This window comes from Ptychodera flava, chromosome 4 (assembly GCF_041260155.1).
Source record: "Ptychodera flava strain L36383 chromosome 4, AS_Pfla_20210202, whole genome shotgun sequence".
NCBI classification, from domain to species: domain Eukaryota; kingdom Metazoa; phylum Hemichordata; class Enteropneusta; family Ptychoderidae; genus Ptychodera; species Ptychodera flava.
Genome location: NC_091931.1, coordinates 2,606,894 through 2,634,699, shown reverse-complemented (window position 1 = coordinate 2,634,699; position 27,806 = coordinate 2,606,894). Strand labels below are relative to the sequence as shown.

The following is a 27,806-nucleotide window of genomic DNA, read 5'->3' as shown; positions in this document are numbered from 1 at the left end:
TGCGACGCAGACTTTGAATGCGGAGACATATGTGAGAGAAAAACATTTGATTGCGACGCAGACTTTGAATGCGGAGACATAAGCTTATGTGAGAGAAAAACATTTGATTGCGACGCAGACTTTGAATGCGGAGACATATGTGAGAGAAAAACAATTGAATGCGACGCAGACTTTGAATGCGGAGACATATGTGAGAGAAAAACATTTGATTGCGACGCAGACTTTGAATGCGGAGACATATGTGAGAGAAAAACAATTGATTGCGACGCAGACTTTGAATGCGGAGACATATGTGAGAGAAAAACAATTGATTGCGACGCAGACTTTGAATGCGGAGACATAAGCTTATGTGAGAGAAAAACATTTGATTGCGACGCAGACTTTGAATGCGGAGACATATGTGAGAGAAAAACAATTGATTGCGACGCAGACTTTGAATGCAGAGACATATGTGAGAGAAAAACATTTGATTGCGACGCAGACTTTGAATGCAGAGACATATGTGAGAGAAAAACATTTGATTGCGACGCAGACTTTGAATGCGGAGAACAGGTAGTTTTGGGCCACCGTACTTCTCCGATGAATGCACGTTTTCTGCTACTCACAAGATAACTGCGAGGGCGCGATATCACTTCCTATGACCTTTGACACGGGTAGTGTTGTGTCAGGCTCAACGCACACAGGGATCGTGATTCAGTCTACGAAGCAGTTTGTTGCTCTGTCTGTTCATCCCAAAATGCCTAAACATAAGAAATTTAATATATCTCAGAGACAGAAGATTACGGAGTTTCTGGTAAAATCAGAAAAAAGTGAACAGACAGTTGGTTCTAGTTCTATCGACGATGTTTTGCGCTCGGTTTTCGGTCACACAGGATTCAAGTCAGAAACCCAAAGAAAGGCATCCGAAGCACTTATTGCAGGTAAATTTCCTAGTTTAGTTTCACTTTTTCAATGTATATAGTACCCGTCGATCCAGAAAAGGAGGGAGCATATTCATACTGTGTAAACCTGCGACAAGCAATGGTAGCAGACTCTCTCTGTACACTGATGTGCTAGCCCTGTGTACCGTGCTGTGTGTGGTGGGGGCCGTGTAACGCCCGAAACACACAGCACGGTACGCAGGGCTAACTGATGTGCATGCTGTGTAGCCATTTAGCATGTACACACGTCATACTCTGTTGCTCGCCCGGATCGCTCTGCCGCGTCGTGGCTGTAACAAGTTTATATCACAGTCTCTCCATGGAGAGACTGTGTTTATTAATAGGTTTATACTCTTCCTCACCCCTTGAGCTTCGACTAGTCGAATGAGGTTGTGATCGAGGCCCAAAACGAACTACGTTCACAGATAACGATTTGGGGGGGGGGGGGGGAATGGAGGAATCGCGATTGAAATATCCTCCCTCAGTACCCTCGTAAAATTTCTAATCCCCCCTCTATATGATAAGAATTTTTCAAGTCCCCCCCCCATCACAAGCCCACATATTTGTAAGGGATCATGTGTGCGCAGAAATAATAAACATGTAAATATTGCACAGTTCTGCTCACAGATGGTCGATACTACCTGTTATTAGCAGTTTGTAGATCCATATTCCTAGGGCAAGCTCTTAAATTGATTCATTTATTGATGCATCAGTGAACTTTTTGGATTTTAATCAGTGTAAGCCGACTTCAGTTAACAGAAAGTTACAGGACCATGGGTGCACAATAGGAGAATAACTGGTGATGCAGCAATTTACATACACTGGGCAGGAGGTTTTGAATTCTCATAACATCGCTTTGACCTCAGTGTGCGAAATTAACGTCGGTCCGACGGTCCGAGACCGACAGATTTCTCGTCGGGCCGAAAGTTTTTAGCAACATGTCGGTCCTTATGACCGACTGAAATTTGGAATCAATGATGAAAATTTCTCCGTCAAGACCTGAAACAGATGCAGATGATGACTGACTCTGAATCATGTGATTCAGACTTGAATATCATGCACCTATCAATGTTTTCCACCGTGAGAGTGCGGGGCAACAGGGGATATTGATCGCACTTCGAGTCCTGGTAGTGAGGAATTCGATCTCTATGGTACGCCAGACCGGTGGGGGGGTGGTGGTTGACAATGTCGCAACATGGTAATTTTTTGTCTTGCGACTTTTTGCATTTACGAAGAGTCTAATCCCTCCGATCGACGAGCATAGCACGGTGCAGCTGATTACATTCAGATCAGCGTGAATGACGTCCGCGCATGCAGATTCTAGCAATATTAATGGAATGGATTGCTTTTGGTGTAATAATGCGACATAATATATAATAATACTCGACTAGTGAGTGTAACCCTGGTAATGTTAGCATATCTGTGTCATATGATAACAACACCCAGAATCACTTCACTAGTTCCACAGTTTAAGTGTTCGGAATTTACATGTACACAAATGTACATAGTACAGCCCTTCATTTTATCAAACTGATTCCGTTTCCTTTGCTTTGATTTTATTTTCCATTGAAGCGTTCAAAATATAACCGGTTGATTGAAGAGTTTAAGACAAAAACCTACAACGAGAACAGTGCTGTTGACTAATCATATTTGATTTTGATCATGGAGGTATTTTTTACCTCTCCGTTTTGAACTACGCCCGATACAAGGACTAGATGTTACATGACAGCCAAATTGTGCTACCTGCAGTCGACAATCAAGTTCACGTTTCGCTGCATTTGTTTGTGGACCGCTAGAACATCTTGCTTGCTCGTTGGTCTTTAACCAAGGCCGACTGTTACCACGAGATATCGACGTGATAACATGTGTACATTTTATAAAACAGAGCAGCCTTATCATAACAGTTTTGCCGAGTTGCACAATCCGTCGAGTATTATACTCTCAGAGGCCGAGAGAGTATTAAGGGCTTTAAGTTTGTTTCGATGTATACCGTTTTACGACAGGCATGCAAAACTCACCGTCATCCTGGGCTGTAGGCCTAAATGTCGCAAAAAATACGTCTTTTACGATTTTACGGTATCATTAACTGATCGTGTCGATGGTTTTCAGCAGTATCGAGTGTCCGTCAAACTTTTCAGAGACATTTTAACAACTTTAAGCTTTCAAAGGGCGATGAGACCCAGCAATTGCTCAGGCAAAACTTTTCGATCAGACAATATGCATTCATTTCTGTGAGTGGCGAAGTTTGCCGTTCATGTTGTCTGCAAAATCTATAATCGAGAAAAAGCTAAGATATTTTGTCCTTTTAATTGAAAGTATAACTTCATCAGTTTCTTCATGAATGCAACAGAGGCCACATTTAAGCATATTTATTTTTCGAAAAATTTTGAAAGTAATCCACGTCATATCAAAATGCATACCAGGTATTTTCTCCCTTCTGTTTTACATTACAATAAAAAAGACATAGTGATCAATGTTTGCATAAAAAATTATTCATACACTTATGACTGTTTTCAAGGTACTAAGTTATTCACTCACTCTTCTACCACTCGCGTTGGCTAATTTCAGAAGTGATAGTCCGCTCGACTCGCCAACCATTTTCAAATCACAATATTACATGCCCTGGTGTAGTGTACAATTGTACACAGCCATGTAGAGAACACCATTCCCATGAGAGACAAATTTTCTCGCTTTCATCAGCCACATGTAGCCAGTGCATGAGCCTGTATCCCCCGGCCCCTGGGTGCTTGGCATCATTTTGTAGTCCGAGAGTGGGGGATTTTACATTGCTAGAGAAAATGTCAAATTCTCCTGTTAGTCCTATAGTTCTCCCTCCCCTCGTGGTGGAAATCATCGATAAACGTGTGCGCATGACAGTGAGGAAGATGAGGGCTGTGATCTTTTTCAGTTTCCAGATCATGTAGATGAATGATTCATGATACAATAGTCCTTTTGAGTGAATACTTACTGACTCTATTGATAAATTATGACATGAAAAATTAAATATTACAACATTCAAAGGCATAGTATTGGTGGAGAAGTTGACTTTAATGGTCGTTAACAACTGCCATTATTGAGGACCGGCAGTTTTCTGAAAGGACCTGAAGCTTTGGTTTGGTGCAGGCCCTTATGACCTGAAGCTATTTTCTCTTAATTTCGCACACTGTTTGACCTTATGATAAATTTGAATAATCATGATAGGCACTTTCGTGACATATGCAATGGTCGTACAGAGAACACATTTTGAAACATTCATGTTCTCTGACAAAAAAAGGAAAATTTTTTCAGTTTATTTTTTACTCAAGTTTAGTTGCTATATATTCACAGACATCATATGCAAGATTCATTGACAATGAACACCTGAAACATTGCAAAATTATGGGATTTTGGGACCAAACACGGTACGTCCGATCAGTAGCATGGCTTTTTTACATTTATTTGCATAGATTTGCGATAATCTGGCTTTTATAGGGAAAGTTCCTGTTTAATCCAATTCTGGTCAGGTCAATGGCACCTGCCGAAGAGCACACAAAATGATGATCATGAGAGAGTATGCAAATTGTGAATTCCTGGCTGATTGCCAAATCGTAAAACAGTGACCTACCAAAATTTGTTTTAAAAGTACAAGACATATATGATTCAGATGCTACTCAAAATTGTCAATACTGGAAGGTTAAAATATTCTGTCAAATATGAAATTTTAGGTGTGATAATGACAAATTTGGTTAAAAAATAAATAATTCCATTTTGTGACACATTTTCAAAGTTTTACTTTTGTATTATTTTACGATTAGAATGTGAAAATTTAGAAAATCAAGCATGGTGACTCATCTTTCTTCTTTAATATTTTGATTATTTTCATATGCCAGAATTCAAAAATCCCTGATAACTTTTCAAGTCTCCTAGTCTTCCACATGTTGCTCTCTAGCCTGATCTTATGTACAAATATGTTTCACTGTCATGAGTGTCATTTAGCCCAAACTCTTTTTCAACTACCATGTACATCAAAGTCAGAGCTATCTCTGTCACTGCTAAGGTATGCAGTGACAATGACACTGCAGTAGCAGGGCTGTACATGATAGTGACACTGTAGCTGTATTAACCTTGACGTTTGATGTGAATACTTGCACACCCTTAATACTAAAGGAAACAGGTATAATGGACGATAATGATACTCAAGAGTTTGATGACCTATTGACAACCCGTTTCATTCTCAGAGTTGCATGCAACTTTTGATAGTCGTCATGACAACAACATGACCTTCTCAGCACTGAGATATACTGTAGCAGGGCTAAAAAAAACCATGGCCTTGATACATTATGATCAAAATGAGTTTTCATTGGCCATCATTTCATGTGCTGTCATTCAAGTAGGTCAGTTCAGATATTGAAACTTTGTTGCAAAGTTCCACTGTACAGCCAGTCGTCTTCATAACTGTCAGTCTGGAGTCTAATTAAGTTATCACCAAATACACATTATATATAGAGGCTTTGTCAACAAACTAAATATTGTGTTTCAGCATGCTGTATTGAGACAGCAAGAAACTGCAGTTGATATATAGCATTGAAATATTGCCAAAATCATCAACATTTGCAGCTTCTGCCCTATTTATACTAGGCCCAAGTTTGGGTTTTTTACAACAAATCATACGTATTTAGATTTTTTCGAAATAAAAGTCATGAAATGTGAAAAAAATGTTCTAGATTTTCTTAAATTATTACTAACATTAACAATTTGATGACGTTAAAATGTAATTCATCTTTCATTGAATCATCTAATAAACCTTGGAATCGGAAAATGTAAAAAGTAAAAAGGGAACCAAAAAGTTTTCAGGTCCCCCTTATAGGCAGAGAAAAACTTTCAAGTCACCCCCTTCTTCTGCTCCCAAATTTTTTTAATTCCCCCTGAATTTCTCCAGCCCACCCCTCACTGTTTTTTGTGAACGCAACCTACTATGTAACTTAATTTTGTTCTGAAAGGGATAAAATATTTTTCAATCGAGGAGTTCAAAATAATTAAATACATTAGTATGTATTACTTTAAAGAATTATCAGACGGTAACCCATACTGTAAAACTGAATAAACTGTGGTTTTTGGATTGTAACAAAACATTGCCACAAAGAGAGGATAATAACAGTACAAGACACAACACAGCTTTAAAACTTTAAAAATTTAAAGGACACATTTCATGAACAATCAACATTCTTATCTCCTGTTATATTTGTTTACATGAACATACTGGTAGTACTGTATCTATGTAATTTACACAGTGAAAGTCTTGGTTTCTCTTGATTCTAAAATTCATTGTAAGGGGTCGCAGGAATTCCAAAGTATGTTCAACCACTGGTACTCTACCCCACAACTGTTGTTCAACATAAAAGGCAGTCATAATTCAAAAGTAATGGAAACATAATATGATCACATGTAGAACTGTGTTATAGCTGAAAGGAGCTTTAAAATGTAATGCAATATTTGTCTTTCATGTCTAGGAAGAAGTGATGTGTTTGTTTCCATGCCAACTGGTGCAGGGAAGTCTCTGTGTTACCAACTACCTGCTGTGTTGTCTGGAGGAGTTACCATAGTGATATCGCCATTGATTGCATTAATACATGACCAGATTGAACATTTAAGAAATAAAAAAATCATTGCTGAATCTCTGAACTCACGGATTCCTGCAGCAGAACGCAGACGTATACTACTGGACTTGGACAGTGCTAAACCCAAAGTTAAGTTGTTGTACATTACACCAGAACTTGCTGCAACGAAAGGATTCCAGCCAATTCTGACTTCATTAAAATCACGCAAGTTACTCTCTTACTTGGTTGTGGATGAAGCTCACTGCGTGTCACAGTGGGGACATGATTTCAGACCTGACTATTTAAAACTTGGAAATTTAAGGAAAAAACTGCCAGACATACCATGCATTGCATTGACTGCTACTGCTACAAAACATGTACAGGAAGATGTCCTCACTGCCTTAAAATTGAAGAAACCTGTATCAATATTTAGGACAAGCTGTTTTAGGCCGAATTTGAACTATGATGTCAAGTTCAAAGAATTACTGGACAACCCTTACAAGGATTTAAAAGAGTTCGTAGAAAACGCTATTGGTGATGAAACATCAGAAGGGGTAAGACATTCTCAAATTATGGAATTTGAAAGAATATTTTGTGTCGTTGCATCACTGTTTACTTCCATCTTGCATTTGCTAGTACCGTAATAGCTTCAGTGTTAAAGTTATGAATTACAAATGTATTCAAGAAATTGTTATGCAGAAGTTTACATTATAGGTGGTGTAAATATTTTGAGCCACAACAAACATGATACATATTTCTTCTCTTTCAACATTAAGTGATACTTCATGTATAGCATGTGGATTTTCTTCAAATAGTCCCCACTTTTCTTACAGAGAGATAGAGGCTGTGGTATTATCTACGCTAGAACAAGAGATTCCTGTGAAACCTTGGCCAATTGGTTGAGTCGCAAAGGGATAAGTGCTAAGGCATATCATGCTGGTCTTAAGTCAGATAGAACTGAAGTTCAGAATGACTGGATGGAAGGCAAAGTTTCTGTCATTGTTGCTACAATTAGCTTTGGTATGGGTGTTGATAAAGCCTCTGTCAGGTACCAGTATAACTCAAACATTCAGCTTTAACAGGATGAAATCATGAAACATCTGTAAACAGTATAGATATATACATAGTTTGCTGTTTTTTAATTGACTGACATGTACTTTCCAGCATGGTGTTAGATCAGAAAACTATATTCCTCTGTGTGTGTGTGTGTGTGTGTGTGTGTGTGTGTGTGTGTGTGTGTGTGTGTGTGTGTGTGTGTGTGTGTGTATATACATGTATATATATATACAATGTGTATATATATATATATATATATATATATATATATATATATATATAAAATGTATATATATATATATATATATATATATATATATATATATATATATATATATATATATATATATATATATATATATATATATATATATATATATATATATATATCACAATGCATTACAAGATAAGCAGCTTTAAATGTTTCCCCATCTGACGTGAAAAGAACAGTCATTGCTGATGTATACATTAATATCTTTTCTTAGGTTTGTAGCACACTGGAATGTACCAAAGTCTATGGCTGGGTATTATCAGGAATCTGGCAGAGCTGGTAGAGATGGTAAAAAGTCATACTGTAGACTCTACTATTCCAGGGAAGACAGAGACACAGTGGCATTCCTCATTCAAAAAGAAATGTCCAAATCTAAAGTAAGACTTTCTTTCTAGTACCCATGATTCTGACATGACAACATTTATGAAAGTGATAAGAAATCTAAAAAGACCATACAATAGACCCTTTTCATGGGCTGGAGGGTTTTCCTCAGTGGCCTCTTTGACTTCAAATTCACAGTGGCCACAGGAGGGCGCTAGACTTATGAAAAGGGTCAATTACCAAAATATATGGGTGAGAAACTCACATCAGATATATATTTCCATATCTGTCAATGTTTGACAACCATGCATGTACTACTAGAAGCCAGCGTACATGTAAGTTTTGTCAATTGTACACAAAATATGAAAGTGTTGTTTTCCTTGATTCAGTCTTTGTCATGCAAAAATCGCTGCTAAATAATTTGTGAAATGTACATGTACCAATGGTGTGATAGGTAGAGAATTTCCAAACTCAAAAGAAAATATTTCATTGCCGTGTTTGCAACTAATGACAGAGATAGTATCCAAAGTTCTTTGCATTGACTTGAATTGTTACATCTCACAACAAAGGTGTCCAATCAACAACATATTTATGTATTGAGTACAAATGTTGTGCATGTCCAACAAATCTTTGAAGGTCATTTCTGTACTGATTTAATGTATTGTTATGGGAGATACATAATATGTGTACAGTGATAGTGCTGGAAGACACAACTGTAGAAGATACGAACAAAACACATCTACAGTCATGTAGCATAGGATATATATAGCAAGCTTTTCACTCTGAAGGTTTCACATAAACTTATTGCAGTGTTATGATTGAACATGCTCTCAATGAAATGATATAGGAAAGCATACCTTCACTAAGGATATTCTATGCTTTTTGAATTCCAGAAAGGTGGTGATCTTTCAGTCCAAAACAAAGCATCCATGGCCAGCTTTGAAAAACTTGTCAAGTATTGTGAAAGTGCACAGTAAGTGTTTGCTGCAAATTGTCTCTGTTTCCACCATATAGCATGTTGAATGAATAACTGATGGTTATAAGTTATTACTGGTCGACTTGACAGTGTGTTACCAAACCATACATCATCCTTGATAGTGACAATTTTGTTTCCACACCATACACCATCATCGATAATAACAATGTGTTACCTTACCATACACTAGCATTGAAATTGACAGTGTATTACCACACCATACAACCGCATTGATAGTAACAATGTGTTACCACACCATACATCATCATTGATAGTGACAGTGTGTTACCACACCATACATTATCATTGATAGTGACAGTGTGTTACCACACCATACACCATCATTGATAAAGAGAGTGTGTTACCACACCATACACCATCATTGATAAAGAGAGTGTGTTACCACACCGTACACCATCATTGATAAAGACAGTGTGTTACCACACCATACATCATCATTGATAAAGACAGTGTGTTGCCACACCGTACATCATTATTGATAAAGACAGTGTGTTACCACACCATACACCATCATTGATAAAGACAGTGTGTTACCACACCATACATCATCATTGATAAAGACAGTGTGTTACCACACCATACATCATCATTGATAAAGACAGTGTGTTGCCACACCATACACCATCATTGATAGTGACAGTGTGTTACCACACCATACATCATCATTGATAAAGACAGTGTGTTACCACACCATACACCATCATTGATAAAGACAGTGTGTTACCACACCATACATCATCATTGATAAAGACAGTGTGTTGCCACACCATACACCATCATTGATAGTGACAGTGTGTTACCACACCATACATCATCATTGATAAAGACAGTGTGTTACCACACCATACATCATCATTGATAGTGATAGTGTGTTACCACACCATACACCATCATTGATAAAAACAATGTGTTACCGCACCATACACCATCATTGATAAAGACAGTGTGTTACCACACCATACACCATAATTGATAAAGACAGTGTGTTACCACACCATACACCATCATTGATAGTGACAGTGTGTTACCACACCATACATTATCATTGATAAAGACAGTGTGTTACCACACCGTACATTATCATTGATAGTGACAGTGTGTTACCACACCATACATTATCATTGATAGTGACAGTGTGTTACCACACCATACACCATCATTGATAGTGACAGTGTGTTACCACACCATACACCATCATTGATAGTGACAGTGTGTTACCACACCATACACCATCATTGATAGTGACAGTGTGTTACCACACCATACACCATCATTGATAGTGACAGTGTGTTACCACACCATACACCATCATTGATAGTGACAGTGTGTTACCACACCATACACCATCATTGATAGTGACAGTGTGTTACCACACCATACACCATCATTGACAAAGAGAGTGTGTTACCACACCATACATCATCATTGACAAAGACAGTGTGTTACCACACCATACACCTAATAGATAAAGACAGTGTGTTACCACACCATACACCATCATTGATAGTGACAGTGTGTTACCACACCATACATCATCATTGATAAAGACAGTGTGTTACCACACCATACACCATCATTGATAAAGACAGTGTGTTACCACACCATACATCATCATTGATAAAGACAGTGTGTTACCACACCATACACCATCATTGATAAAGACAGTGTGTTACCACACCATACATCATCATTGATAGTGACAGTGTGTTACCACACCATACATTATCATTGATAGTGACAGTGTGTTACCACACCATACAAGATCATTGATAGTGACAGTGTGTTACCGCACCATACACCATCATTGATAAAGACAGTGTGTTACCACACCATACACCATAATTGATAAAGACAGTGTGTTACCACACCATACACCATCATTGATAGTGACAGTGTGTTACCACACCATACATTATCATTGATAAAGACAGTGTGTTACCACATCATACATTATCATTGATAGTGACAGTGTGTTACCACACCATACATCATCATTGATAGTGACAGTGTCTTACCACACCATACATTATCATTGATAGTGACAGTGTGTTGCCACACCATACATCATCATTGATAGTGACAGTGTGTTACCACACCATACACCATCATTGACAAAGAGAGTGTGTTACCACACCATACATCATCATTGATAAAGACAGTGTGTTACCACACCATACACCTAATAGATAAAGACAGTGTGTTACCACACCATACACCATCATTGATAGTGACAGTGTGTTACCACACCATACATCATCATTGATAGTGACAGTGTGTTACCACACCATACATTATCATTGATAGTGACAGTGTGTTACCACACCATACATCATCATTGATAAAGACAGTGTGTTACCACACGATACACCTAATAGATAAAGACAGTGTGTTACCACACCATACACCATCATTGATAGTGACAGTGTGTTACCACACCATACATCATCATTGATAGTGACAGTGTGTTACCACACCATACATTATCATTGATAGTGACAGTGTGTTACCACACCATACATCATCATTGATAAAGACAGTGTGTTACCACACCATACATCATCATTGATAAAGACAGTGTGTTACCACACCATACATCATCATTGATAAAGACAGTGTGTTACCACACCATACATCATAATTGATAGTGATAGTTAATAAGAAGCAGTGAAATGTACAATATGACCTCACTTTAGATACACTGCATGTAGATTGGACTTTTCTGTGCCTGAGTTCAAAAGGCTTACATCACAATGTGAAGTATTTTTTGTGTGTAGGGAGTATCTGAGGGGAAAGACGGCTTGTTTGATTGTTAAAGACATTTGAACTATTTTATAATGACATGCCAATGAACCTTTCATTACAAAAAGTTTATGTATCAGGCTGGCCAAAATGTTGGCATTGGTCCAGGGATGCAATCTTTTGATTAGTTTTGCTACATTTGTCATCTTTTTCAAAAACATAACAATTTCATTCAGCTTCTTGGAATTATTCTGAGAGAGAGAATGATAGATATACCTTCAACCTGGCCTATAGACAGAGTAGGAAAATAAATGATGTAATTTGTGGGATCTAGCAGAATAGATGTTGATGATCCAATGAATGTGCTAGCAAACCAATGGCTATTCCAGCAAACCAATACATTGCTAGTGCCATCTTTGGTGAACAACAAAAGTACAGATGTACCCATAGTTGATAAGTATGTGTTATAGTGACAAGGTATTTTAAAATTAGTGGCCACATTTTACTGATTGATTGAAGAAAAGAAAATATTCAGTCTCTGTTATCTTGCTATTGCAATCTAAGGAACATGTCCTTGTATATTCATTGCATCTGCATGTTGGTTTCAACCTTAAAACTAGTTTAAGGAAATGACTTGACTTTGACCAATATCAAAAGCTGACATCGTAGCTGTGAAAGTCAGGCTTTTTTTATTGTATTTAATTGCAAGATACATGTACATACGTCAATCAAAGTTAGGCTTTTTTATTTTATTTAGTAGCAAGGTATATGTACATATGTCAGTCACTTTATTTCTTATCAGTTGCAGACATGCCGTGATAGCAAAATTCTTTGGTGATGATATCCCGCCATGCAAGATATCTTGTGATTTCTGCAATAATAACAAACAGCTCAAAGAACAACTTGATCAGTTTGAGCGAAGAGCTTATGCCAGCAGCTATGAAGGAAAAGGTAGTTCTGGTTCAACTCGCATAGAATCCTACTCTGCAAGACAAAGCAAAGACCTGTATGAAGGTGGACGCCATGGAATGCTGGGGTGAGGTTTTATTTTCCATCACATACACCTTTGCAAAACAAGGCTGATGGTATGACTGCCCTTGACATGACCATATCATAACTGTTGTACCACATAATGATAATGCCGGATATATCACTTTAAAATAAGAAAAAATATATTTGATCGTTGATGTGAACTTTGCAAGAAAACATCAATTGGTGGTGGAAGTGGACTGAAAGTTTGACAAAAACAAATCAAATAAAGAATCAGACTGTATAATTAAAAGTTATTAAGCAGTATAATTCTTCATTTCACCTAGTGCTTTGATATTTAAATATTCAGGCAACAAACCACCTCGAGATGTGATAAACCCTAGGGATCAGTACTTAAATTATAACACATTATAGCACTAGCAAGGTCAGGATTTATTGCCTGCCTATTAAGAAATTGTGCTCATGACAGTAATACATGTATTGATGATACCTGAATCAAAGTCAAGTAATACATGTATTGATGATACCTGAATCAAAGTCAAGTAATACATGTATTGATGATACCTGAATCAAATGCAAGTAATACATGTATTGATGATACCTGACTCAAAGGCCAGTAATACATGTATTGATGATACATGAATCAAAGTCAAGTAATACATGTATTGATGATACCTGAATCAAAGGCGAGTGACGGTGAAGGTATGTTTGAGTGAAGTGGTCAAAACTAAGTGGTATACTCATCAACTGGCATGGTTTATTGCTTGTATATGTCAACAGCATATTGAAATTTGGCATTTAAATTTTTTGGAAGTTACTGAACAGTCGTATTATTTTAACATGAGTTTTAAAATATGAATAATTACAGTTGACAATACAATATGCCATGGTCTTCATAACTGACGTGTTTCTGTGCTCAAGTATCAATGACTATAATGGGCTACTGCAGATTGAATAAAAAATTACCAAAAATCTGTAAATTTGAAAAGCGAATATAGTTTTACTGTAATTATCATATTGTGCTGGGTTGCTGTTGGGTTTTGCTACTTTATTGCTCTATCTTATACACCAGGTCCAGTAGGTTATATATTGATAAAAGAAAAGAGAACTTGTACAAATTAATGACAGTAAATACTAAAGAACAAATTGTTATTCTCTTTTGTCACATTTAATTTACAGAGATGAAGATTATGAAGCTGAAAATTGGGGACGATTGGAAGATGGTGACTTTGATGCTGAACGATTCTGGAACAGAGAAGATGAGGATGATAGAAATGAGAGGAAAAACTTGATAAAAGCACAATTTAAACTTAGGAGAGGGGTAAGCTATCATTGTTTATTCATCATCAGTTGGTAATGTACGTAAATTACAACAAAAATGAAAAATTACAAAAAATAATGAATGTATGATTGGGGATATACAAACATTTTGTCAATTTTAAACTATGATTTTCTGGTAAGTGAATGAATTTAGGGGAAATACTCTGTCAAACCCATATGTTGTCTTTCAAAAACTATCCTACCTCTGTCATTTGCCGATGATTGATGGCAAAGTTTTTGGGCTCGCATCAGGTGAAAGAGTTGGACTTTGACCAGAGCTTAAATGAGCATGCGCAAAAGGGTTTCAAAATCCCTTGTTCAAATCACAGTCCCTCTATTGTGTTCAAATACTCTGATACTGGTGTATTTTGTATTTGGGTAGTTTTGAGGCAACCAAATACTCACATGCTGTCAAGTTTCTGATTGGACGGTAGAAGCGGATCGAGGGAAGCAAGCAACTACAAATACTTTAAACGGATATTATCCTCAATGGGAAAGAAACTTAGGGTAAAAATGGCAACTGATATGAAAAAATAGGAAATGAGGAAATCACCGAGAAGAGAACAAAACTTATCAAACTACTGTCCGGACTGATTTAACAAAGTACTGCAAAGTTTATGTCTGTGTACGGAGGTAAAAGCAAGACTCTATGGTGTAGGTAGAAGGTTAGCCAGGAAGCTTAGTCAGTTGAACATAGATTCGTCTGCAGTGTTTTAAAAATATGACTATCTCTCAAAAGAGAACATTAGCAGGATCACCTGTTTCAGTTTCTTACTTGTACATTTTAATACTATGGAGACATAATTTGCTCTAACCAATCTAGTTCATTGTAGACTGCCCAATGTTCTGATCAGTGATTGACTTAACCTTTCATTCATCAGTGGTAAATCTGAAAGCTGTGTACAAATATGTATTACAGGATGGTGTCTCAAAGAAAGAGTTTATTCCACCTGATGAAGACTGTCCACTCAGAGATGCTGCTAATTCTAGGATTCCAGGACTTACAGTCAAGGTATGACTCTCAACATGTTACTGACATACCACAGACTGTGAACTTGGACAGATACCATGCTCTTGTATGAGTTTTGTTAACTGAACACTCATTAAGTTCATACATCTTTCCTGAATCTTTTTTGTTTAAGCATGATACAAGGGCATTGTGTTATTATATCAATATGCATGTCATCATGGTTTGTAAAGGTTATTAAAATGTACTTCCGGGCTGCTATTTCATTTGAAGCATTTGAAATCTAGGGACTTTTTTATTTGAAATCATAAAACTCACATATTGTGTGTGTGTGTGTGTGTGTGTGTGTGTGTGTGTGTGTGTGTGTGCATGTGTGTGCACGCACACACACACACACACACCCCTATTCGATTTTATTGTTTCAGACTCGTGAACATTGTTTGAAACTGCTCGAAGACGCCTTGAGGAACAATTACGCAACATATTATGCTGAGAATGAAACCAAAATGGCAACAAGGTAGAGATTGCTTCATATGTCTCTAACTTTCAGTTTTAATAATAATTATTGATTATTGATTGTGTTCTGACCTACACTTCTGATTACTCTGTTTCATGCTTGGTTTCTGTATGAACTAAAGATTAGGTTTAGACTAAACAGGGTTATTTGAAATATTAACAAGATTAAACTATAAATTGGCATTTTCTCTTTTACATCACGGATCAGAGGCCCAAAGTGTCCAGGCCTAATGTTGTCATAATGTTCAGGTGTCTGTCTATCCATCCACCCATTCTTTTATGTTTTTTTTGCTGGTGCTTAACCTTTACTAAATGTGCTCTTGCTATGCTAAAATATGGCAGGCATTGCTTACAATACTGGTGATACAAACTTTTACACCAACCAACTGGCAATTCTGCAATGTACGGGAATTGAACAGCGCTATCGAAGCAGATGTTAGTACGGTTGGCCACTACCATACTATGCAAATCACTGTGCAAGATTCCATCTTCTACTTAGTTGTGATAATCAATAAAACCCTGGTCCAGTAAGTAGCAGTAATCGCCCAAAATTGCAGCTCTACTCCAGAACTGTTGTAACATTGTGCAAAATCTTGACGACATGAATGTCCAACAGTGAACACAACTTTGATTTAGTTGTACTAATGGAGACATGGCTATAGAATGATATCTTTGGCTCAGAAATAATGGATCAATTTTACCTGATCCACAGAAGAGACAGATCAGCAGATAACAGCAAAAATACACTGGGTGGTGGCATACTCTTAGCCATCCGACATGATCTCATGTTGATCCATCGAATGGACATTGAAAGCGCTGTTCAATTCCCGTACATTGCAGAATTGCCAGTTGGTTGATGTAAAAGTTTGTATCACCAGGAACTTCTTGCCAGAAAGATACCAATTTGACAGAATTTACCATACATTTTACAAAACCATGAAAACGGTGAAAAGTGTCAGAGCCAGACTGAGTGCATGTCAACCCGTGGACGCCATTGTTCACTTCATGTTTATTGTTTAGAAAGACAATTTATAATTAATATGATTGTATATCCAAAATTCATGCAAATTCATCTGTAACTAAAGTATGTTTCATTTTCCAAATTTTAGCAAAATTTGATGATAAATGGGCCTAATGCTGTAAATCTACCAACAATGTGCAACTTCTGTGTTGCCACACACTGGCCCTCAAATATTGGTCATTGGTAGAAAAATAAGACGTTTAAGGAATGTTGCAAAAACAATGCCACTTCAAACACAATCTCTGCATTACACTACAGAAGCATTGGGTATTCTAGAAGATCTTATACAAATGTACATGAGTTACAAGATAGCTTTCTTCATCTCACTTCCAGTAAATATAAACTTTTTCAAGTTTTTGTGCATTTTGAGATTTTCATTGATTGTTATAGTTTGAGTACAGTTAGCTTTCCCCTTGAGAGAGTAACTTCAATGAAACCCTAAAAAGGTGATAACTTAACTGCCACAAGTAATGATAATGACAATCTTGTATAATATGTTCATCTGTATAAAGTCTTTCAGAATACATGATGCTTCCATGGCATAAAACAAAAAAAATACAAAGTAAATACCAGTAATGTTGTTAACTTCAGTGTCAATTGATTATCATTGCTAAAGGTGTGTAACAGTTTTCATATCTAGAACAGTGTAGTGAGATTGTGTTGCAACAACAATTACAGTGGTTTGCATTGAACATGTTGGCAATGTGGGGAATAGACGTACTGTGTAAATTTAGAAGTTGCCAACATAGTCATGTGTAATTATGGTCTAGGTGGTAGTACCGGTATCAGTCAACAACAAAGAAATCAACTCTATAAAAGTTGCAACATTGTCTGGAAGGAGGTCAAACATAGTCAAAACAGCAAAATACTGTATAATACCTGATCAGTTTTTGTTGTTGACACTAATGTTGGCAATGGAGTAAATCTGTGGCTACAACGTAGTCTATTACAGAGTAATGTAATGACATGTACCGGTACATGTAACAATAAAACTGCACTCAGCAAACTCATCATTGCTTGCTATCTTTGTCTTCAGTGATATTGCTCCTAGGGACCGGTCCTTGGATTCAGAATATCAGATTTTCAAGATTAGCAAACAAAGCAATGTCTACAGAGCTAAAGTTATGTCAAAGGTAGGAAATCTTTACGTTATTAACATGGATGTTGATATTTCCATCAATTCATTTTCATTGGAACTGTAAGTGCCACGGAGCATTGTTTAACTTTGGATACTCTTGATGCTTTACAAGATAGATAGATAGATAGACAGATAGATAGACAGATAGATATACAGATAGATAGATAGATAGACAGATAGATAGACAGATAGATAGACAGATAGATATACAGATAGATAGATAGATAGACAGATAGATAGACAGTTAGATAGACAGATAGATAGACAGATAGATAGACAGATAGATAGACAGATAGATAGATAGATAGATAGATAGATAGATAGATAGATAGATAGATTGCAATTGTTTTAGTAGTTGAAATTGTATACTGAATGTGGATGTTTTTTATTCTCATCACACCATATTTGGTGTTAGTTGTACCAGAGTACATATTTTATGTACAAATTTAGTGTGCCTTCAAACTTAAAACATTTCTAAACTAATTTTGTCAAGGAATCTCCAGAAACATTCTCACGAGCCAGAGCATAATTTCCGCTCCGTTGACCTACGCAAATATTAACAGGTAGCACTAAGCTGTTGCCGTAAAGAGACGCATGGTTTACGACAATTCTTCAGAAATGTCTTGCTATTAGCCTTTTACTGGTACCAGCATGTATTACCGGTATGTGTTAAAGTATAGTTGCACATATTTCAAAGCAATTTTTCTTATCAAAGATGACACGAAAACCCCTTCATACATTATATTTCCAAAAAGCAGAAAATCTGAAGTTCAGTATGGTAGCAATAGTTTACTCTTAGGATGAGGGGTACATATTTGGAGAAGCATTGTGATATTAATTGTGATATTAATGATGAAAATTAATTTAAGTCAAAAATTTCATCTATTCTCATTCTTAATTAAGTGGCAGGGGTTGAGAGACTGACATTCAACATAAGTGATTAATGTCACGATAAGCAATATTGAAATGACTCTAATTCAAAATGTACGAATTTATTGCTGAACAAAACTGTGGCTTTGTTTATAGTATTTAAAAAACTCAATTTGAAAAATTCACAAAATTTGACCTGGTCAGAGTGGAGTCAATTTTTTCTGAAATGTTGAAAACGAGAGAAAAAAAGAAGCCGGGAAATGGGGGGGATTTGCATAAATTTGCATAAAACAACACTTTTCTTTTCTCACCCAACTTACAACTGCTTGTCATGCTAAAAGGTGGACCCTACCAATATTTAAATCTTTGGTTAACACATTACTTAAAATTGAACGAATCTTTGCAAAATAGTGATTTTGAACAAAATAGCTGTGTTACCCACAATGCAACCTTAAACATTCTCTTGACTCAATATAACATAAATTGAACTTTTGCTCTAGGGTATACATGGGTGTAGATCCTACAATGTTAAAGGTAATATGCGCTTGAAAGTAAGAGGCGTGAACTTTTGCTCAAATTTTCCTCAATGAAACTTTTAACTTATAAATAAATCAAGAATAAAAGTCAGGGGGGTCACCTTGCAAAGTTTTGTACTAGAGTGACAAATTACCTGGCATTTACCAATATTTCAAATAAAAAATGGCTGACATCTGTGTGTTAACTTAATGGGGCAAATAATTAAATTTTCAATTTTGGTAAAACTAAGGAGGGTGAAAATTTTTATTTCTCCAAAGTTTTAAAATAAGCCCCCACAAAAGGAAGACCAGAAAAAAAATGGAAAAAATTGTAGTTTGACAATCAGTCCGTGCTGTACATACTAACTTTAATGTGGTCGTTAAACAATTTTAGGTATAGTTTCTATGGTTACAAAATGGCATTTTTTTTAATACTAGCAACAATAGTATGGTTATCCCATGAGTGAAGTTAATTTAAGTGTTTGGTTTCTGGATAATCTTGACACTCGTGTTTGGTTTCTGGATAATCTTGACACTCACAGTGAAAGACAATTTTAAAAAGGAAACATTTCACAATGTATGAAACGGAGTTAAAGGTCTGGTGAAATGTCCATGTTGCAAAATCACAGAAATACAGTTGATGGTCTATAAAACAGTTACATTCATTTCTTTTTTTGTTTAGCGCGCGTGATTATGAAATATGGCAAAAGAAAAAATGCGATGTGGGCGTGTCCGCCGAGCCTCTCTAGTCGACTTTTTTCGGCTTTCCGAAGTTTGCCCGACGCCGTATCTTATAACGGGAAGTAAAGTATTTCGCACCTCCGTAAGCTCCCCACAGGGGGTAACTTCTAGGTTTTCCGCTTACATGATCAGGACAGTGTCCTCCTTCAATTTCACTATGGGAAGAAGTTGTTATTTTAGTGGCTGTGACAGCGGCAAGAATGTAACGGCTCAACTGTAAACTTTTTCGAGTTCCCATCAAATGTTGAGTGTTGGAACCAATGTGCTTGTCTCTTCTGGTTCGTACGATCGGCCACGGTCCCTGAGCCTGCCTTGCTACACGCTACACAATTGGGACCGCGATGCAAATCAACTGCATGAACACCAACACTGAACGTTGTGACTGTCATTAAAACGAACGACAACACGGAACATAGAGATCGCGATACAAGTACCCGGTACAAATCATGGAGCACAGTTCGTCTGCAGCTCTGGACTGAGCGCATGGAGGCCATTAAAATGAAGAACAATGGGGAATACCTGACCACGAGGACCGCGATGCAAATCGACCGCAACATGGATTAAAATGCACAACACGGAACAGCCAGACCGAAATGCAAATCAACTGCAACATCGAACCTTGTGGCCTCGATTAAAATTCGTATGTCTGCTATGTAGGCCTATAGCAAAAGTTTCAATTCTCGCGAGCGGGCGTTCCTATGCCTGCAATACAGTAGACAAAGTGACGTCAAATTTGTCGCAAGGGCTCGATTGCGTGCATCGACGTTTCAATTCTTGCGAGAGCCATTTATGCATGCTATGGACTAGACTAAATAACGTCAAATCTCTTGCGAGACTTGGCTCGATTGCAAATACGTAAAACGAAAGAACGCAATACGGAAGTAGATACAGTTTTGCGAATCGCCGAGAGAGAAGCGCAGATCAACAAAAGACTACAAACAGCCACGTTTTTTCTTTATTTGCCGTATCTTTTAAACAAAAATCACTTTCGCTGAGGGCGTGACCTTGGTGTCGCAAAATGCGTGCGTTGAAGTTTCAATTCTCGCGAGAGCCATTTATGCATGCTGTGGACTAGACTAAATAACGTCAAATCTCTCGCGAGACTTGGCTCGATTGCAAATACGTACGATGAAAGAACGCAATACGGAAGTAGATACAGTTTTGCGAATCGCCGAGAGAGAAGCGCAGATCAACAAAAGACTACAAACAGCCACGTTTTTTCTTTATTTTGCCATATCTTTTGAACAACAATCAGTTTCGCTAAGGGCGTGACCTGGGTGTCGCAAAATGACCCGATGAAAGGTGCGCATAGAAATATAAAAAAAATTAACACTTGCGCGTACTTTTAGGTTGCAATTTTGTTGCGAGTGTAATAGTATTGCCCCCCTGGAAGATATTCAGTCTCAAGAACGGGACCATTTCACCAGACCTTTAAAATCTTTTCAAAATTCAAAATGACTGCCAGATGTACCCCATCATCTGAAATATTCACTTTCATGACCGATACATTTCTCTCAATCCAACCATTTGATGTTATACTCTGTTTATGTCAGCTACATACACTGAATTCTGTATTTAATTGCTATACCAGCTTATTTTCAAGTCACATTGGCACTCTTCTCGCTGTTAAATGTTGAATTACAAATGCAGCATCCACCCCAAAATACCAGGATTTAATAGGGTGTAAATTTTTAGATTAATGGTATCCACTCTACTTACTTAGGTTGGTGAAATCAACAAAGCCACAAGGTCCAAAGATTTACATAATACATTTACTGGAATACGCAGTGAGGATATGAAGAAGGATGACAATACAGAGAGTGAGGCAAGGTCTACATCCACTGTTACATTGGTGAGATACAGTTTTAGTATATCATCCCTCAAACTTGTCAGCTGAACAGAATCCATTGCAAATGTTCAGTGTTATTGAAGTCTACACATATCAGTGCCATAAGACAACTGTAAAGTGTAAGGTTGGATAGTGTTGTCACATGTTTGTATATTCATTTATGTCATGGAGAATACACAATATAGAAATAAGTAATATGAGGATCATTGATCAGTGTACATTGGTGTTTGGTGACAATGAAGATAAATGCTTGGCTAATATGTTACATGGACTTCACAGTTCAAAGGAGCCAGACTGAGTCGTATCAACCCACCAACAACAGGTTTTCAAACTGCTGCATCATTACTTCAACAACAAACCAGAGATCAGTTATCGTCAATGGCAAGACAAGAAGAAACAATGTCACAGAGTAACCCAACATCGTCATCATCAGTGGGTAACACCAAGTACAATGTGTCATTCCAAACTGCATCATCGCTGTTGAAAGACAAGAATTCAGCATCTTTTCAGCCAGCCTCATCACTACTCAACAAAATCCCTGGGAAGAGTGATGTCATCTTGGAGAAGAGGAAAGTTTCTTTCCTAGACAACACAGAAACTTTTAAATTCAGATATTACAATTCCGAAGACTTGGATTATGATCGTCATGAAGATTATGGCAGTGTTACCATGGTAACAAGTACAGATGACGAAACTGATGGAAGAGACGTTGATGAGGAGAGAGTGACTGAAAGTGGAGAACATGTTATGGGTTGTATCATATCAAAGAATGTTACAGATATTTCATCAAAGGAGGTTACAATAATGTCATCCAAATCATCTGAAGATAGTGATAGCACTAATGAAGACAATGATTGGGAAACAGACAAAGTAGCAGTAACATCAAAGTCAATAGTTGTACAGGATGAATCAGAAGTCAAGTCTGACACAAATAACAGGTACTGTCATCAAATGTCATTATTTTCAGTAACTATTACAAAAATGTGTTTTCTTAAGCAATTATTGTCTTTTGGCAGTGTACTATTAAAATGGGCTTTGTCATCCATTAGACTCCATGTAAATTATCCCTTGACACTTTGATTTCAAATTATGGTGAATGTGAAAGCCAACATTTTGCCCTAGTGCTGCAGTCATAGATTGACAATAGTGACAAATTGTTAATGTGCACTCATAAAGCAAGGATGTACAATAACTACTGACCCATTGATTAAGAAACAAATCCCATAATTGCCATGTTCCTCTTATGCTCTGGGAGTTAACATGTGAGATAGGATGGTCATTGATCAGTGGTATCATCATTGATGCTAGGTCTTCCATCGATGGACAGTCAACAAGTAAGAAGAGATCTTATTTGGATGTTAGTGAGGTGAGTCTTTCTCTTCAAACAACAATATGTCAACTTTGTCAAACATTTTAGAAGTCAGTGGTAAATTTCATGATGAGAATACCATTGTACCGCAAGTCATGTTGATTCTGTCAATTTCAGCTACTGTACTTGTTTTGATTTTCTCAAACAACATGTACACCAGTATTGCAAGTTTTGTGGATAGGTTATGCTGGACATTCTCTGTGAAGTTTAACCAAGTCTATGTGTTGTGTCTCTGAAAACATTTGATGATAATTTAGACTCAGTTGCTCACTAAGCACATTTTACACATTTTGACAGGATGAAGAAGAACCGTCAGTCAAAAGACAAAAATGTTTGGTTATCCAGGAAGAAGACAAAGTTGTTTCTGATGACCAAAGTACAAAGACAAAAAAAAAGAAAGTTAGATTTAATGGAGAAGCATTAGAAAATGAGAAACGGAAAGCTGAGGCAGCGATGTCAACAAATAAGAAAACACAAGCAACAGATAGTGTTGATAGGAGAAAAATGGCTGCTGATGCCGTTGTTAAATATCTAACTCCTCACTACAAAGATGGAAAGTTTGCAACTAAGGTAAATACTTACCACTCAGGTTGAAATGGATTCATTCACATAGCTTGTCAATCATTGTGTCATACTTATCTGTCTTGATACTGTGAACACCACTGCACTAGCCGCTGCTGTCTTCATGCTGTCTCCATCACTGGTACCAACCCATCACAGTGTTTACATCTGGGCACTAGGAGCATGGTTTAAGTGGCAAATATCTCCCAACCATCAAAGCCTTCAATCTGCCAATGGATACTCAGATATGTTGTTGATTGTCGACAAATTCCTCAGCATTCAGGCTTAGTAGCTGTACTTTCATAGTACATAGTGTTTCATGCGATGAAGAAAGTGCATCGTTGTTCGTCGAATGGCATGATATTTTTGCGTTCGATGTCATTTTTCTGTAGATCATATGGTTTAAAGATATTGACTTTACTTAACCAATTGAACTAAGTATAGAGAGCTTCAAGATGTAAACTTTATTAGCAAGTACGATGACCTCCATGAACAGTAAAGATAAGACTTTGGTATACCACTGTATTCAACTTTGCAGTTGATAGATCATATAGCATACTGCTGTGCTCCTCATGGACGGTTAAAATAGGGCTGATGGGATAGGGCTGATGGGATAGGGCTGATGGGATAGAGCTGATCTGTCAGGTCTTAGCTTCCCTCATGGTTATTAGTAGCAGTTTAAGCTTTCACAACTACAAATTTTATTTGGCATTCCTGAAGTTGTTTAAAGTTTTATAGTGTGATTGTTGATGTAATTTTCTGCAGAAATGACACTACTAATTTCTGTGAGGACCGTACAGTTTACATGATTTCAGCAATGGTTGATTGATCTGTCCATACTGGAAAAAAGTACTGGCCAATAGCAATAATGTAGAACAGGGGGATTTTATATATATGGAGAGAGAGAGAGAGAGAGAGAGACGAGAGAGAGAGACGGGGAGAGAGAGAGAGAGAGAGAGAGAGAGAGAGAGAGAGAGAGAGAGAGAGAGAGAGAGCATAAGATAAGGAGGCACCGTGAGTTCCAGACCCGGTTCAAGACCAAGTAGGTCCAGAGTAATGGACTCACTGTCAGAGGACGGCGAGTTCAAGACTCTAGCACGGTGTTGTGCCCCTGAGCAAGGCACTTTACTCCTCAGTGCTCCATTGAGGGAGTTAGTGGGTTATGCATACCTCATCCTGTACTTGGGCTAACGCCCGTTGGATGATGGACTGATAATAATAATAATAATAATAATAATAATAATAATAAAGACTGTCTTGATAATAAAAAAATTATAGATAAGCAAATAGTAATATTTACTATATTGTTGATTATTATTTACCAAAGCCTTTCATTTGTTACCAGGAATTATTCAAGAGTCTTGCAAGAACTATGTCACACAAGCTAGTTGAAAGTCCAGCTGACTCCAAAAGGCAATGTAAGTCAAACAAAGCTGTATTACCTTCAAGTGTACTTACTACATCATTTGCAGCTTTCAATTTTCAATTTCCTTGTCATGGTAAGAATTGCCATAACATAAATATTTTGATAAACTAAAAATGATAAATTTCCTAAGAACGTCACATCATATTGTGTAGTGTTTTTCAAAGCATCAGAGACATAAATCCTGAGGGTGACTTAAATATTACATAATTCCAACACTTAAAAAGTGACTCACATTTCTTGAATAAGTGTTGTAACAAGCAGATACACATCCCTCAGTGAGCAACTTGGGTGTAAAGATAAAAACATGAATGTGAAAATTATTCTTCAAATATTCAATTGATAATGATTGATAGAGATATCAGTGAGTTTGATAAGCATTTTAGAATATGTATCCATGGTAAGCTGTTTTATCATATCATAAAATGAGAGCACACCCAACTGATATACCTGTACTCCCCTGACTTTAATCTTAAGATCTATACTTTTGTCTTTCAGTAAAAGATGGTGCTAAAAAGTTGGTGCGGAACTATTTCAAAGAACATTCTAATTGTACCTCAGACGCAGATCTGAAATTATAGACTATAAACCAACTGTTCCAGCTATTTTTTGTCCACTACCCATTTGTCCAGTTTATTGAATTTGATTATACAGTTTAAATTTTATAAGACTGGTGAAAAACTCAGATCATATTTAGATTTCACTTTGACCTATATGTATGCATAGCAAGGAGATATTTTGAAAGCTGATGTCAATGTTTATGAATACTCTAAATATATATGACAGTACAGTACTTGATTTTCATTCATTTGTTTTTAACTTCATTTGTACAATCCTGTTTTATTCCTGTCAAACTATGTACAGTAAATTGATTTGATGTCCTTGTCTTTGGAAGCTATTTTACACTTGCATGAGTTTAGCAGAGGAATTGTATGAAAGTTCACCAACTCTTCACCTTCAAACACAACCCCATTTTTGTCCACAAATTTAGTGTTGTATGTTTCTAAGCAATAAAAGCATTTTCTGAATAAGAGTTGGGAACATTTGTACGTAGACTCAAGCTGTACTGTGCAAGTGCTCAAGGTACTTGCTATTCTTTTTTATCATCAAAGTCACAGGTCGAAACGCAGATATCTGATAAGAAATCCAGATTTCATGAAGTTGTTGTTTCCATTTCAAAACAAAGCTTGCTGAAAGGATACATAGATGTCTCAGCAGCTCCTTGTCAATGACACACAGCATATCATATGGATGGAGTCAGTTTTTAACCTTTTTTGATTAAACGTCATTTGCTGTGAAATTGTGTGATAGCTTTTAAAGCTGGTTTCTTGAGTTCTTAGAATGATCTGACTCATGCATCTTAAAATAATGTCAAAAGTTTGTCTATGAAACTCTTAACAAAAAAAGCATCCTTTCATCAGTTGTAACTTCAAAAACCTGGTAATGTACAGTCCTGTTGTGTTCTATGGCAAAGTTAATTATTACATGCCTTATATATGCTCCATAGGATTCAGTGGTACCTTGTTGATGACATTGCGGGCTGCATAGTCATCATTTGACTGAAAGTGAAGGGGAACTTTTCCACCTTGACAACTTTGGGATTTAAAAATGATCAAATTATATGCACTACATTAGCAATACTGTTTTTACAATATTATGCATAAAAAATTCGACAAACCACATTACAGTGATTCAAATATATCAATGCACCATTCGATGATGAAAATCATTCTATTTGTACAACAGATTTTCATGTAACTTTGAAATAAAGAATATGATTGTCATTTGTATGTAAACCAAAAATTTGGAGTGAAAAACTATATAAGAGAGGTAAGAGAGGTATGTAATAATAATGAACCCTCAAGACAGGAGACAAGTTACCCTCCTTGTTGTGCAAATGGTCACCTACCCTCGGCAAATAGTCCCATGTTTGGGCTATAATATATATTGACATATTTTTTTTTTATGGCAAACTTGAACGTCCCACCATTTCTGCGATAAAGATTAATATTTACAGAGGGATGTTTGAGTGAAAGTGGATTTGATGTACACATTAAACGTTTCTTTTTTAGACTGACATTGTTACGAGCATAATGTGCAATTTTCAATAACAGGGCTCGAAATTAACTTTTTTCCCTGGTAGTCCACTTGGGCTACCATTTTCTGAAATTGGTAGCCCAGTGACAGTGGCTGGTAGCCCATGCATATTTTAATGCAGGGGTATCATTTTTCGTTAACCAGACAAGAAAAGGCTACTTTCAAGATTCTGCCCATGAAGTGAATTTTCTAGCCATTTGATGTGAATACAATGGACGATAGTGATACTCAAAAGGTTGGTGACCTATTAAAGCCCCAATAGCTGTGAATTTTGTGCATTATTTTCATGATTTTATTTCAAACCAAAGTTTGTTTGTGTAAATGTGCTAACTGAAGGACATATATAGAAGTACCACTGCTCGCTGACCATGCCTATGTGTTTTTTCAGCTTAATAAACTGGTGCCACACTCATAAAATGCCCCCCCCCCCCCAAAAAAACCAAAAAAAAACCAAAACTACACAAAATGCTGTATTTCCCGCATATACACATCGTGATCAAAATGAAACAAGCATGATGCTATTTACTTGAATGCACAATACATGATGGC

The 27,806-nt window shown here is 36.9% G+C and overlaps 1 protein-coding gene across 1 annotated transcript; it reads left to right on the top strand.

The window, feature by feature from the left end:
* The first annotated feature begins 648 nt into the window (after positions 1–648).
* Positions 649–26,963, top strand: LOC139130661 (ATP-dependent DNA helicase Q5-like). Its single transcript, XM_070696408.1, has 16 exons — positions 649–920; positions 6,410–7,050; positions 7,330–7,544; positions 8,038–8,200; positions 9,038–9,117; positions 12,683–12,916; positions 14,050–14,191; positions 15,110–15,202; positions 15,583–15,674; positions 17,731–17,827; positions 21,682–21,810; positions 22,087–22,745; positions 23,116–23,173; positions 23,474–23,746; positions 25,083–25,155; positions 25,659–26,963. Exons 1-16 carry the CDS (start codon positions 737–739, stop codon positions 25,739–25,741), a joined length of 3,216 nt encoding a protein of 1,071 aa, XP_070552509.1. The 5' UTR covers positions 649–736; the 3' UTR covers positions 25,742–26,963.
* The last annotated feature ends 843 nt before the right edge of the window (positions 26,964–27,806 follow it).

Excerpts from the sequence above, each read along its gene's own strand:
- LOC139130661 (XM_070696408.1), top strand. The coding sequence starts at position 737 with ATGCCTAAACATAAGAAATTTAATATATCTCAGAGACAGAAGATTACG. Across the intron at positions 15,675-17,730 it reads GAAACCAAAATGGCAACAAG|TGATATTGCTCCTAGGGACC; the intron begins GTAGAGATTGCT and ends CTTTGTCTTCAG. Across the intron at positions 23,747-25,082 it reads ATGGAAAGTTTGCAACTAAG|GAATTATTCAAGAGTCTTGC; the intron begins GTAAATACTTAC and ends ATTTGTTACCAG.